The 12,405-nt window shown below is 50.9% G+C and overlaps 2 protein-coding genes across 4 annotated transcripts; one reads left to right on the top strand and one right to left on the bottom strand.

Moving 5' to 3' along the window:
• The first annotated feature begins 576 nt into the window (after positions 1-576).
• Positions 577-3,958, top strand: LOC123191827 (40S ribosomal protein S25-like). The gene is made up of 6 exons (XM_044604412.1): positions 577-736; positions 1,380-1,399; positions 1,552-1,641; positions 1,785-1,855; positions 3,577-3,640; positions 3,754-3,958. The coding sequence occupies exons 1-6, from the start codon at positions 577-579 to the stop codon at positions 3,886-3,888; spliced, it is 540 nt and encodes a 179-aa protein (XP_044460347.1). The 3' UTR covers positions 3,889-3,958.
• Positions 3,959-7,400: 3,442 nt separating this feature from the next.
• On the bottom strand, positions 7,401-12,275 carry LOC123190117 (putative glycerol-3-phosphate transporter 1). Of its 3 annotated transcripts, XM_044602700.1 has the most exons (4): positions 12,153-12,275; positions 11,942-12,062; positions 8,509-9,581; positions 7,401-8,412 (listed from the first exon to the last, which is right to left on the bottom strand). In XM_044602700.1, exons 3-4 carry the CDS (start codon positions 9,497-9,499, stop codon positions 7,844-7,846), a joined length of 1,560 nt encoding a protein of 519 aa, XP_044458635.1. In that variant the 5' UTR covers positions 9,500-9,581; positions 11,942-12,062; positions 12,153-12,275; the 3' UTR covers positions 7,401-7,843. The 3 variants fall into 3 exon arrangements, with proteins under 3 accessions (XP_044458635.1, XP_044458633.1, XP_044458636.1); XM_044602698.1 differs by lacking the exons at positions 11,942-12,062; positions 12,153-12,275 and adding an exon at positions 10,606-10,827; XM_044602701.1 differs by lacking the exons at positions 11,942-12,062; positions 12,153-12,275 and adding an exon at positions 10,228-10,357.
• Between the last annotated feature and the right edge of the window lie 130 nt (positions 12,276-12,405).

Here is a 12,405-nt window from a genome sequence, read left to right as displayed (position 1 = left end):
GACTTCTTGGCAGCTCTGCTCTTGCCGCGCTGGCACCTGACGGAGCGGGTTCCGCCCAGGGGCCACGCGCCTTGGGGCCACGGCGCCTTGGGGCCACGGCGCCTTCTTGAGGAGGAGGCGGCTGGGGCGCCCCTGGAGCTTCGTCGCCCGCGCGAGGCGGGGTACGGTGCAGCGGAACGGATGGCGCAGGAGAGCCCCCCGCGGCGCGGACGAGCTCGGCGACGCGGTCGAGCCATTCTTCATAGACGTCGTCGACGGGACGGTAGCGCAGGAGCTCGTTTGCCGCGATGAGCGCAGCTCGAGCCTCCATGGGTGCACGGAGCGCGCGGGACGAAGAACCAGCTGGGGTGAGCGAGGGAGTAGCGGTGCGGCCGTCTTGCCGCACGGACGGATGCTGAGGTGACGCTTGCTGCTTGTTCCCAGCCGGGCCGGTAGTGGCGTTGACGGCAGGTGACGGGAAACGGCGAGGACGCCCGCCGACAGGAGCCGTCTGGGCGACGCGGGAAGCGAGAGCGGCCCGGCGCTCGGCGCGGGCCCGACAAGCGTCAGTCGTCAGGAATATCTTTGCCTGGCGAAATGGCAGGCGTTGGAGCGAGATGTCAGAAAAGGCTGCGGCAGGAGAACGCGTGCCCCGACGCGCAGGTCGCGCGCGTATGGCCACCTGACACCGCACTCCCCCGCCTCCGGTGTCCCCACGGCGTGTATGCAAACGTGAAACACGCCGTGTGCCTGGGCGGTAAGTTTCCGTGCTTGCGCATCGATCAGAAGAAGTGTGTATCCTCTAGCGGCCTTGGAAGCGTGCCGCTTGTCATCAACTGCCACCTATACCCGCAACAAGACTTTGTTATAAACCAAAAATATATGTATTCTATGTTGTGTTGCAAAACTTCTGTAACAAGATCCGTGTTGCAATAAGAAATACAGTATATCGTAACAAAATCTTTGTTACAATGATGAAGGTGTTGCTCATGTGCCAGATCTGATGGCCGGTGACCCGGCCGATCTTTTAAAATGAGCGGACGCGTAGTACGCCCCTTCTTCATATCAGTCTCCTCTCTTTCTAAAAAAAGGGTCAGGCTGATCGCTTGATCGGTCTCCTTGTGTTGGACGTGGTACAGCAGTCCAAACTCCAGATGGATAACCACCCGTATCTGTCTGGGTCTCCATATGTGAGGTGCATTACCCGTAGGTTTCGGGAATCAATATAAGCAGCACGAATGCGCGAGCCGAAGCCCTAGTAGAAGCCTATCGGTGTTCCATCTAACAACCAATCACAAACCTCTCCCTCTGATTTTTAGAGGGGTAGGCCGTCCCGCTCATTTGTTGGCCAATAAAAATTAACCCACCTGTAAAAGCTTGTAAACTGTTTGTACGTATAGCATTGCCGGTGTTCCACAGCGTACGATTTCTCACAAGCACTTCTTGTTCGATCGTTTTGTCGCCTCGCAGCACCTCCTCGATCGGCAGCAATGGTAAACCCTCCTTCCTCCCGAGTCCTAACCATAACGAAGCGCCCCTGTAGATAAACACTGACCGGCTTCCCCCCCGCAGGCCGTGAAGAAGGACAACAAGGCGGCGGCATCCTCGTCGTCGGCGAAGCCCGCCAATGCCGGCAGTGGGAAGCAGCAGCAGAAGAAGAAGGTACATAGACCGATAGACGCTACTAGTCCAAGCGATCTCCCAGATGAATTTCGCGTTTCTCAATTCTGGATCGCCGGATCTGCCACGAATTTGCTTTGCGTTTTTAATTTGGTACTGTACGTGTTTGGCCTCTGCGTATGCAGAACTGGAGCAAGGGGAAGCAAAAGGAGAAGGTCAACAACGCCGTGCTGTTCGACCAGGCCACCTACGACAAGATGCTGTCCGACAGGGACGAAGCCAGCGCCCGGCTCGATGCCAACGCGTACGCTGTACGTCGTGAGACAGCTGAAAAATTTGACGTACGCATCGTGATTTTTTTTTAACCGGGCCTTAACCCCTTTCCATTAAAAACATAGCGGAAATACATAGTTCAGATAACCACAGACCCAAATACCAACTACATCGCAAGGAAACTAGAAAGAGGAGGCGAGTTCAAAGCACCACTAGGAAACCCACCATGAGCACTCGTCATCGAGCAGCTCATTGCGGGGCGAAAATCCAACGACACCCGTGATCACGCAACCTAAAGGATCTAAACACCAAGGAGACCCCAAAAGGAACCCGAAATAGTCTTAACTTCACCAAGCTTACAGGCTCATAAAAGAGCAATCAGAAGCACTCGCGCAGGAGTGAAAGGCAGTCTATCCTTGACAGACGAGAATTCGAAGCTCCAAAGAGATGCAGAAGGGATCAGTTTGAAGCTGAGTTGGTTGGAGCCGCGCAGATTCTCATCATCATCGAAGCACTGGACCTGAGCATCTTGGCTCCGTGCTCCATGGTCACCCGATCATCGCCAGCCATCAAATCTGCCCAGTACATCAAAAAACCACAAGCAGCATACACCACATTAAAAGGGCTTTTGAGGTCTTTATGTTCAAAAGTAGCTTGGTTACGATTATTCCAAATCGCCCAACAGACTGCCGCCAAACCAGAGGTGTAAAGTTTGGTTCCATCAGGAAGGAAAATATAACACCACGATTTCCCGGGCAGAATTGTATTGGGCCGCTTGCTAATGGGCTTTGTAAGAGCTAGGCCTAGCAAGCCACGTTCGGCTGTTGGTTAACGCTAGGCTGACGCACACGCACGTTCGGGCTGTTGGTTAATCGTTGTTTCTGTTTGCTGCTCGCTCGCCTCCCTCTGCGCTGTTCGGCTGCCTACCGCGCGGAAACAGCCTAGCGGCGACGGCGGCTGGAGGCTGGCCTTGGCCTCGGCACGCGGCCAGCGGCGGGATGAGCGGATCTGTCCCGGGGAAGGCAGGAACGGCTTGCAACCTTGCCCACTCATTCCTTCCTTCGTAATCAGATTAGGTAAGATTGCTAACTGATGTGCCTATCCACATCTAGGGATGGATAGATTAGGGCTTAGATTTTAAGTTCAGACCGTTGATTTTTTTTCAAGTTAGATCATGATAAAAATATTATTTGAACATTCATTGCAACGAAGTATCACAAATTACATCTGCCTTGTGATTTTCTTTAACACACTATTCTATGTTCCGTTTATTCCTACAAGCTCTCTATTTTGAATATATCAACAAATTACAATGATGAATTTATGTGAACTCAGAATCTGTTTTTTATCTTGTAGTATTTTTTAGGACATTTGGATGGTAATTTGGATAGCCGTACTTTTGCTTGGAACAAGATGAGTTTGGTTCCATGCATGGCCTTGTTCTATGACTTTTATTGTCAAGTCTCAAATTCATTTTGGTCTATGAAACTGAATATCGATATGCTACATATTAGTTCACTTTAAAACCACATTTGTATGACTTTGTTTTTAAATTCGTTTTTTCGTTATTAATGTGGATTTGTGGTACGGAAGTTTGAGGCTATTTTATATGTTGTATCTATCGGAACAACATCACGTTTTAATTTCGACATTAGACACTTCGGCTCAAGCTTGCCCAGGCTCGACAAAAGTTCTGGCTCCGCCACTGCTGTCCGAGGCGCCCAAGTACAAGCTCGTCACCCCCTCCGTCCTCTCTGAGCGCCTTAGGGTACGTATACGTACGATCGATCATACGGTTCTCTTCTTGATTAACCCGGGTACAATGCGCAGCTTAGACAGGATGATTATCTGAAGATCTCACCTAGCATCATCTTCCTGCAGATCAATGCGTCCCTTCATGGCGTGCCTGGAGGGAGGGGCATCAAGGACCTGATGGCAAGGGGGCTCGTGAGGGAGGTGTCCCTTCATGCCAGCCAGCAGATTTTCACCAGGGCTACCAATGTACCATCGAGTTAGTTATATTTGCTAGTGGCGTTTTTCTAGTCCAGCACTAGGCTAATAAGAAAATGAGTTGTAGATTAATAAAAAGTTCATACCCTTGTATTTAAGTATATTCTTCAGTCAGTATGAATAGTGTTGAATTATCTTGTTTTTACATGATCGATCTTTGTTCGTGGGATTGTAGATCCGATCACTGCCTTTATTATCTTCTCTGATCATGCTACCCTCATTTGTTCTTTTGATCAAAAGAGCCAGGTTTTCAGTATGACTTTGTCCATAAGAGAATTGACTTCTGTTGTAATTTTCCATTGAGAAATAGCAATGGGAGCTCAACCATGAAAACCTGAAAATATTGGTTAGTCAAGCACTTGTAATGGGCAAAAGGTTGGTTTTGCAAACAAAATTATCACAATCCCTTTCGCGTTGGCAATTATAGCTCCTCCGTCTTCTTCTTTTTTGCGAAAAGTACCAGATTAGTTATAAAAATTCATCGAAAGTACAAAGCATCTCAAACATAATAAAAAAATACATTAAGATTTTGAGACCATCAAATGACCACTATTACCACCAAAATACGTCGGCATGCCGCTGTCGCCGCTTCCCTATTGGAGCCGATTTGACCATGTCGAATCCTTGCATGGACCTGAAGCACCTGACATCAAATTTCACCATATGATGAGAAACTCAAATCTCCTCGCCGCAAAGAGATGGTAGGAATCTAGGCCGTAGTGAGTGGTGGTTAGTTTGGTCGCACTTGAGCCTCAGCTAACTGCTTTGGGCCTGTCGCTTTGGTATCTGGCTTTAGCATTTGTCTTGTCCCTGTCCCTATCCCCAAGCTTTAGCGCCTCTTTTTTCTCGCTTTTTTCGTTTTTGGGTTTTCATTCGGTTTTCTCTGATTAGCCGAGAATGTTAGGTTTTTGGGTCCGATTTTTCTTATAAACTGGGCCAAACTTTTTTCTTTTTAATGAAATGCAGGACCTGTCCTCATAGGGGATTTCTCAAAAAAAAAAATCTACACCGGAGTTCTATCAACTACGGTCGGGATCTCCTCCCAGAGTCTACACCGGGCTGCAGCCAGTTTAGGAGCGTTAGGCTCTCAGATTTTTGGGTTCACGCTACAGGCACACGAGAGCAACACCGAAGAGCTTGATATAACTCGCCGCTAGTCCTGGCCATGGGCAGCCGGGCCCGCCGGCCCGGCCCAACCCGGCCCGACGCTACTCTTGGGCCAGGCTCGGGCCCATCATTTTTGCAGTTTTCTAAAGGGGCCCGGCCCGAGGCCCGACGGGTTTTGCGTGTTCGGGCCAGACTTGGGCCAAAAACTAGGCCCGATGGCCGGGCTGGACCGGGCTCGAGCCCAGGTTTTTTGGCTCAGACTTGGCTAGGCCCGGCCCGTGGTTTGGCCAGGTATACTCGCCGCCCATCTTTTTAGCCAGGATCTAGACAGAGTAGGAGGGGTGGACAGCGAGCCAGCAGCTACGGTGAGGAAGTCACACAGTCCAGCTGCACGTTTGCAGCCTGCGAGCATATGACACTCCATCGGGAGCACGCTATTGCAATGCTTCTCCATCCGCATCTAAAACAGAGGTCTCGTTGCAGTCTGTAACTTGATTCCTATGAGCTGCACAAAAAGCAACGATGATTGAGCCAATCCGCTAGTACCTATGAGCTGATCAACATCGGTCACGTCTCTTCGATCTCCAATAGAGCGTTCGAGAAACAAATAAATAAGTGCGTGTTTCAAGCTCTTCACAAAACAGACATGACATACCCTCAACATACTGCCGTTTGGCCAGGTTTCCCTAATCAACAATTCATCAACATTACTGCTTATACAAAGTTGTAGTAAGGTTGAAACACTTAACGGAGGGAGTATCTTGTAACAACCCTCTTGTAACTCCCTTAACCTCGTACTACATTGTTTAGGTAATTTTATGGTTTACTAGAACATAAGGGCGCGCATTGCTGCGCCTGTGCATTTTATTGGAAGAACAATACAAATATATGAGAAAATCTGGACATCACAAAAAAGAAAAAAAACTTACTTCAATATAGATAGTTGGGCATTATTGAAACTTTAGGTACAAGTTGCATAATTGAATGCTATCTAAGTAAGCATTGGATTGTCATTGTGCATTTTTTTGTCTATGCATAACATTTGCTAAGGCATTTGAATAATTGAATAAGTGGTGGATCATATTTGTGTGGTATGTGTCATCGTTCATTGTAGCCTTGCCGTGCTAAGGGGAATCCCTTGGTCCGTCCTTTGGACCAGGCGGCGGCAACGGTGGCGTCATGGCGCCGTCCTCTTCTTGGAGGCGTCGTCTTGTTGCTCAAGGAGTTCCGGTGGCACGGCTCAATTCGGTGTTGGCTTCTACTATGGGTGTGGGCCTCCTTGGTGCAATATACACCATCACGGACGCTCTCTCGATGACGTCGTCTCTAGATCCGCCCAGGCCCTACCGTCCACTTGCCGACTTCTTGTCGGCGCAATGGATGGGGTACGTTGGTCTGTGTTGGCTTTGTGTTTTGGTCTTGTTGTAGAGGTCTCTGGCGTCGGTTATGATGCGGTTTGGTTGCTCTGTGGCTTGCCCCATCACCATCGGCATGAGGTTGGCCTAGGTGAAGCATGTATCTTAGTACACGTTGTGGGTGTGTTTGATGAATGTGGATGCTAGTTCTTGTGATTGGTGTTGCAATGGCCGAAAGACATTATATCCAGCTTCTTTGCCGCTTCTCCTTTAATACTGCTAATACGTATTCCAGAAAAAAAATGTAGTTGCTACGTAGTTGAGGAATAATAGAAGGAACAAAGAATGATGATGTCCTCGTTTTAGCCTTGCAAGGTAGATGCTGCGTAGTACAGGAATATAAAAGGAAAAAAGAATGGTGCAGTAGAACCATAGGTAGCCAAAGTTGACAAAGGTAGCCAAAGTTGCACGCTACTTTCTTGCACCATTAATCAGGAAAATAGGCTGCAGCACCACGGATCGGCAGCCCGATCGCTCTCACGACAGAAAATAAGGGGGTGTTTGGTTTCAGGGACTTTTTTGTGTTGGGAATAAAAAAAGTCTTTAACAAACCAAATAGGATGGGAGGATTTTTTGTTAAAAGCCCTTAGAAGCACCTTCTTGAGAGTTTTTTTAAAAAGTCCCAAAGACTAGAAAAATTCCTAGGACTAGAGAACCAAACACCACCTAAGTCACCGGGCGGCCGACCTCACAACCCAGTACTTCAGAAGGCTCAGAAATAAGCCTGCGGAGCAGCGGCCCTTTTGATGTTGGTTCGACTTCAGCGAACAGGCGCAAATGAATGCTACGAGAGGATGGAATGATCTCACTCGTTTATACGCTTAATCGGACGGTTTAGGATCCCAAATCACTATGGAGGCTCCTAATTAGCTGAGTTATACTGTTTAATAAATTATAGGACGTTTTACGCCGGCCTTGGTCCCCTTCAATTTTTCTTTGATGACGACCACATAAAATTGTGCGTTTGGGGGAGGAACCGCCACTTGACAAACACCAGAATACGAACATACTTGTCACCGAGTGGTGAAAGGACATCTCAGATTTCACAGTATCATGCGCTACAATCAATGTACACTTTCCGAAGTGGCTACAAATTTAGTACAATGCCGGCCTTCGTTTCCTTGATCTGTCGCTGATACTGCAAAAGAGAGAGCACCGCTCTTCACCGTGGTCTAAATGGTCGGCACATGCTCTACATCGAGGAGCAGACAGCGCGCAATAATCCGCACTGTTATCCGGTCGAATTCGGCGTAACAATCACTCACTCCATATGCACAGCACGACACAATCACATGAGACCCAAGAGCGCCCTACTACACGGAAAATCAGAGCGGAACCCGCTCCTTCTTCCCGTCGCACCTCCCGATTTCCCAGCCCCGCCTGCCACCCTCCTCGTGCCATCCTAATTCAATGTACAGTCCGGCCATCTCCGGCCCCGCCTAAGGCTCCTCCAGCGACGACACGGGCAGATCGCCAGCCGAATCGACGGGCCTCTGCGGCGCCGCCATCTTCGTGGTGATCTCGGCCACGACCAGCCTCGACAGCAGCAGGCCGGCGACGAGCGCCGACGCCATGAGCATCGTGAACACGCCGCTCCAGCTCTTGGCGGAGATGTACCCCGTCAGGAGCGGCCCGACGGCCGCGCCGATGGACCCCGTGCCGTCGATGATCGCCGTCACGGTGGCCAGCGCGCGGGAGTTGCCGTTGAGCGAGCTGTGCGTGCCGAGGTCGGCGGACACGGCGGTGGTGATGAGCGCGTAGGGCCCGTTCACCAGCACCCCCGTCACGAACATGAGCGCCACGTTCCACGTCAGCGAGATGCTCCCGTAGATGCGGTAGAAGAAGAGCGCCGGTATGGCCGAGAAGGTGAAGGTCGCCGCCGTCAGCGCCCGCGCGTCGAGCCGGTCGGAGATGTGGCCGGCCAGGATGCCGCCGACGACGCCGCCCACGTCGAACAGGGTCGACAGGATCCCCGCCGCGGAGTCTGACAGATATTCTCCCCCGATCTCTGAAATTCAGGAACAGAACAAAACGGTGGTCAGGTCAAAAAAAGATTCATTTTTTATCTCCACGTGCCGCCAGCATAATATACAACTAGACGAACCTGTGTGGCTGAGGTAGAAAGGGAGCCAATAGAGGAACGTGTAGGCGACAAGCTTGCAGAAGAAGAGGCAGAGAGCAAATGGGGCAACGCCAGGGATTCTCCATGCCTGGATGAACCCCACTGCCTCGTCTCGTCCACTCGAATGTCCCTCCAGCAGAGGCACATCCGTGCCATTCTTCTCGTAGTCCTTCACATGGCGATCCTCCTCGACCCCGACCACCTCAGGATCAACAGGCAAGAAGAGAAACACGGCCAGCCCGACCAGCGCAATCATGGCACCGGGCACTGCAAACGACCAGCTCCACCCGAACTTCAGCATGGCAGCCGCGATCAGCGAGCCAGAAATGTTTCCCACTGAGGTGTGAGCGTTCCAGATCCCCATGATCAGCCCCCTCTTGCTCTTCCCGAACCAATTGCCGACGACCGCGACCACGGAGGGCCAGCCGGACGACTGGAACAGACCGGCGATCATCTGGACGCCGAGAAAGTAGTAGAAGCTGTGGATGTTGAGCCAGTAGCCGGCTCCGAAAGCGGCGGTGAACAGCCCGGTCCCTACCATTCCGATGGTCAGGAGGATCCTGAGATCCACCCGGTCACCCAAATGGCCGGCAAAGAACATGCCAATGGCATACACCCCAAGGAAAGCCAAGTCGATCTCGCCGAGCAGCTTGGTGCCATCCTCGCCGTTGAACGGAGCCCAGCCACTCTGGAGAGCCGTGTTGTTCGCCGCGCCTTTCAGTTCTTGAAGATACATATGGCTGGGCCAGTGCAACAAGCCCAGGTTTGTTGTCTTGGGATCAAGAACACTCTTGACAATGCTTGTGGTTTTCCTAGTGGCATGGTAACTGGCATATGACAGGAAGGTGAGCACCAACACAAGAGCCTGAGATGATCTGAAGGAGAGAGGGCCGCCACGGACACACTCGATGAGCTGAATCCCCATGGGCTTTATGCTACCCATCCTGCTTCTGCTCTCAGCGGAGGAGCCCATGAGCGAGCCTGAATTTGGCTTCTCCACAAACTGGTAGTTAATGTAGCCGGGAAGAAGGCCGGCTGGTGTTATTGCCTAATATCTGAAAAAAACCAAACACGGCAAACGTCAGAATTATCCAGATAAGATCATAAGTGCTGACCGACAGCTCGACAGAAATGTGGAACTTGGAGTTATGAAAATGAAAGTGACGGATGCAAATGCTTATTTTGCAACAAGGAGTAATGATCCTATAACAATGCTTGGATGAATTATTGGGGCCAAGGACTAGATGGTTCCTGAAATAAAATAAACACCACGCTATATTGCTACCACTTTGCACTTGCTGTCATAAGATTAGGTTGGATGTTACGAATTTTTTAGGTGGGATGATACGAGGGAAACATTGTTAAATCATTGAATCTTTTGTTTGAGCGGCCCCTGGCATCAGCATAGATATGCCTACAAATGAGCACTTTTCATCAGAATCAACCTAACAGGATAGCCAAGCGCCCAAGCTCAAAATTAAAATCAGGGACCCCCGGATTGAGCAGAGAAAACAACCACTAACTTCATACAGTTGACATTAACCTGAAATTGATTGGGAGATTTGGTCGATGGAGGGGGGCAAGATCTAATGATCACTACCAAAATCAAGAAGTGCGACTGAACTTGGATTGATCAACTGAAATAATATTACCAAGGAAACAACAAAATAGAGCTCCTTCAACCACAGCAGCAAGGCTCACCTACAGTTGAGCAACCAGCAATGGGAAGAAGAGTAGGCAGGGGGCACAGAGATGCGTGAATACGAGCCTAAGGGCACGAATGAATATAAAGGCGAAGAAGCAAGACAAGGCCGGTCTTGCAAGCAAGGCAAGGCAGCCCGACAACAGAAGCAACCGAACCAACGGATCTTACTCTATCTGAAAGAGAAAGCGGAACGAGCAGAGCGGCTAAAGTTGCCCGAAGCTTTGCAACTTGCAAGACAACAGTTGAAGAGAAGTCGGGCGATCCGTTATGCCGCCATGGCCGGCATCTGCGAGAAGCCGCCTTCTTCTGACGCAGGCGGACGAAACGGAACCGAAAGCAAGATGGAGAGGCGCCGGCATGACGCGAGCCATTACCTGCGGAGAGAGGCGCTGGAGGTTGCCCAGGAAACAGAGGATGTGTGCTCTTCTTCTTCGTCTCCGGCCGGCTGTTGGGGAGTCGGGCCGTCGTGCGTGACCCGGGAGGGAGGGAGGGAGGGGCTCGGGGTCGTGGGGAGCGCGGACCGTGGAAGTGCTGAGGCGCCTCGGCCGTGGCCACCGAGGAGGTAGCTGCTCGTGTGTTTATACCGGTGCTGGCGACAGCTTATGTTTGGCAACTCCTGCTCGTGGTGCCCGTGGGCTGCCGCTGGATCGGGTGTTTCCCCGGTCAGGTCACGCCCGCCCCTACGGTCTTCTTCTTCTTTGTGGTGCCTGATCGCTTGCTTAACGACAAGAGGCGTAATGAGCGAGTACTGTTTAGTTGACTAGCTTGTGTTATGATACAAGCTCATAAAATATAAGAGGGGGGCATGTGCCTTGAAACGTGGATGGTCCAACGGACCCAAGCGTGGGAAAAAAAATATCCATCATAAATGGTGTAAACGTGTTGCCACGTTGGGATTAAAAAGACATTGGCAATGCCGCTGCGCCAGGTCAGAAATCCCCACGTAAACTAGGAAAACGGGCATGCACACTTGGTTAGTACAAAGAGTATTTCCAAGCGCCGTGGTTGCGGTGGTGCATTTTCCTCCTCTTGTTTTTCTTCTAAAGAAGACGTCAAAACAGTGCTGTTCTCCAATAGTAGAACACCAAAGAAGCGCCAGGACTTTGAGGAGGCATGGCCAAATACGCACCCTTGGTAGTACTGGTAGGTCCTGCGTGCGGGAGAGCGATATCTTTCTTGCGCTAATCAAACGCGCTGCGAAATTGCTCGTCCGCCTAGCTTGTTCATACCGGGGGTGACGAGACGCACGCACGCGCCCGCCAAGGTTTCCGGGCTCGATCTCCTTCCCAGCAAAAGAAAAGAGAACGCAGATTTGCTTGCGGCCGGCTGCGACTCCAAGAATAGATTAGTCTTTCGACGAAGGGAATATTGGGAGCGGATATCCTTTTCGGGGGCGCATATTCGCGGAGCTAAAATTATATGCCTCGTACCCGATCCCAACAGCTGTGGGGCCCGCGCCGAACGCGATCCTGTGCCTCACGTCATGTGCCGCCGTTTGCTACTATTCTCTTCTCCAGTAACCCGCATGCTAACACCGCCGCGGTTTGCTAACTTTGCTTCGACGCAACGTATGATTCATCACAAATTATAGTAATAAACATTGTCAATTCCCAGCTTTTCTGAAGTCCGAATGTGCCAGAAATTATCAACATTTAACAAGGCGGAATAGTGGAAGATGAATGGTGGGAATCTGGGGGCGACCGGACGAACCTTTTGCCTTTTTGTTGTTTCGATCGCCGTGCGGTGCCCCTGCCTGCGGGCGGCAGACGTGAACCGGGGCTCGACGACTGTTGCGCGCGTGAGGGCGCAGTCGTCGTCCGGCGCGGCGTGTCTGCGCATGAGATGAGACGGAGGGAATCGGGTCAGGGGAGGAAATGCAAGGGCGCGATTGATTGGCTCGGCGGTGACAGACGATAGATACCTCGATTCGTCGACGGGGTCGAGCCCAGCAGGATCGAGCTCCGTCCAGCGAACGGACAAACCAGGGGGAAGAGGCCGCCCGCCTATTTATGCCAGGGGGAAATTGTGGCCTCCCTCCGGGTTTCAGGAAAAAAAAGTGGGGAAATTAAAAGGGAAAATAGCTGGAGAAGAAAAGGTGAAAAAAATATAGATAGACATAAAAGGTGAACCGATGTGCTATTTACGTACCACGTACAGTATGACCGTGGAACAAA

Source organism: Triticum aestivum, chromosome 2A, assembly GCF_018294505.1.
Source record: "Triticum aestivum cultivar Chinese Spring chromosome 2A, IWGSC CS RefSeq v2.1, whole genome shotgun sequence".
In the NCBI taxonomy this organism is placed as follows: Eukaryota; Viridiplantae; Streptophyta; class Magnoliopsida; order Poales; family Poaceae; genus Triticum; species Triticum aestivum.
This window is presented reverse-complemented; position numbering and strand designations above follow the sequence as displayed.